This window comes from Triticum dicoccoides, chromosome 3A (assembly GCF_002162155.2).
Source record: "Triticum dicoccoides isolate Atlit2015 ecotype Zavitan chromosome 3A, WEW_v2.0, whole genome shotgun sequence".
Taxonomy (NCBI): domain Eukaryota; kingdom Viridiplantae; phylum Streptophyta; class Magnoliopsida; order Poales; family Poaceae; genus Triticum; species Triticum dicoccoides.
This window is the reverse complement of record NC_041384.1, coordinates 13,199,003-13,200,300: the sequence shown is the minus strand read 5'-3', so window position 1 is coordinate 13,200,300 and position 1,298 is coordinate 13,199,003. Positions and strand designations below refer to the sequence as shown.

At 46.1% G+C, this 1,298-nt stretch overlaps 1 protein-coding gene across 3 annotated transcripts in view; it reads left to right on the top strand.

Annotated features, from left to right (window-relative positions):
* LOC119266677 (glycine-rich domain-containing protein 1-like) overlaps window positions 1–528 on the top strand; it is a 5,569-nt gene extending 5,041 nt beyond the window's left edge. The window contains exons 10-11 of one of the 3 annotated variants that reach the window (XM_037547926.1): window positions 1–36; window positions 217–528. In XM_037547926.1, the coding sequence (XP_037403823.1) occupies window positions 1–36; window positions 217–290 (110 nt within the window). In that variant the 3' untranslated portion in view covers window positions 291–528. The other 2 variants (XM_037547924.1, XM_037547925.1) reach the window with 2 other exon arrangements.
* The last annotated feature ends 770 nt before the right edge of the window (window positions 529–1,298 follow it).

The following is a 1,298-nucleotide window of genomic DNA, read 5'->3' as shown; positions in this document are numbered from 1 at the left end:
GTTGTGGCGGTGGTTGCGGTGGCATGGTCATGGAAGGCTCCAAGATGCGCCATGCCAAGTTAGGGGGCTGCGGTTCAGGTTGTGGCGCCGGCTGCGGCGGCGGTTGTGGGGGCATGGTCATGGAAGGCTCCAAGATGAGTCATGCCAAGTCAGGGGGCTGCGGTTCAGGTTGTGGCGCCGGCTGCGGCGGCGGTTGTGGCGGCATGGTCATGGAAGGCTCCAAGATGAGCCATGCCAAGTCAGGGGGCTGCGGTTCAGGCTGCGGCGGCATGCTGAACACAGCCTCGTAAGCATGCCCATGCTTGAGGTGGTCGGCGTGCGGGCGGTGACTGCCGGTGATGGCATGCCGCACGCTCTAGTCGGAGATGAAGTCGAATAAAAACTACACTCTGTCCTGTGCAGTTTGCAATGCCTCTACTCGTGGTTCACAATGCGTTGTGGTGAATATATTATGTTGTACTTGTGGCATGTACGATATTAAACTATGTGATTTGTGATTATTGGACAGGGAAAGATTAGAGAAAAAAATTGGATTTTGACTGAATAAATAGATGCTAACTCTTGCGATGAATAAACCAAAATAAACGGAATTGACTTTGCCGCCACGTCAGCCCTGATGGGCGGGTCCCGCATGTCATAAACGTGTTTAAATCGTCTAAACTGGTCATTTTTCAAAAGTGGTAGTTTTTAGTCACAAAATTAGAATTTTTGGTAGTTATCGGTCACTTTTTTGAAAGTGGTAGTTCTGTGGGACGGTAACCCCTAATGTGCCCTCCGTCCGGAAATACTTGTCATCAAAATGGATAAAAGGAGATGTATCTAGATGGATTTTAGTTATATATACATTCTTTTTCATCCATTTTGATGACAAGTATATTCGGATAGAGGGAGTAGTTTTTTGTCAAATACTCCTTTTATTCATCTTATATATTTGTAGTTAGCGCTTTTTAGTCATTGAGATTATATACCTCGGAGATATTTGTAACGGTGGTTGTTGTTGAACAAATGTTATTGCACTAGCAATACTATGTATATTCATCTTGTATTAGTCGTGTTTACGGTGCGTGCTTTCGCTTGGTTGTGTCCAGATCCTGGCTCCACCACTGAAACATATTCACAAACACTGACCAAATCCTGAATTGAATTTGTCTGTTCTTGAGAGCTGCTCATTAGAATATACAAAAGCTGTTCTTGAGGGCGTCCGGTACTGCTTTCTGTCTCGGCCCGGTGCGACGAGCGGATGCCCGGACTCCCACATTGCAAAGGGCTTTTACTATATTTTTTATTCAGATGCAGGT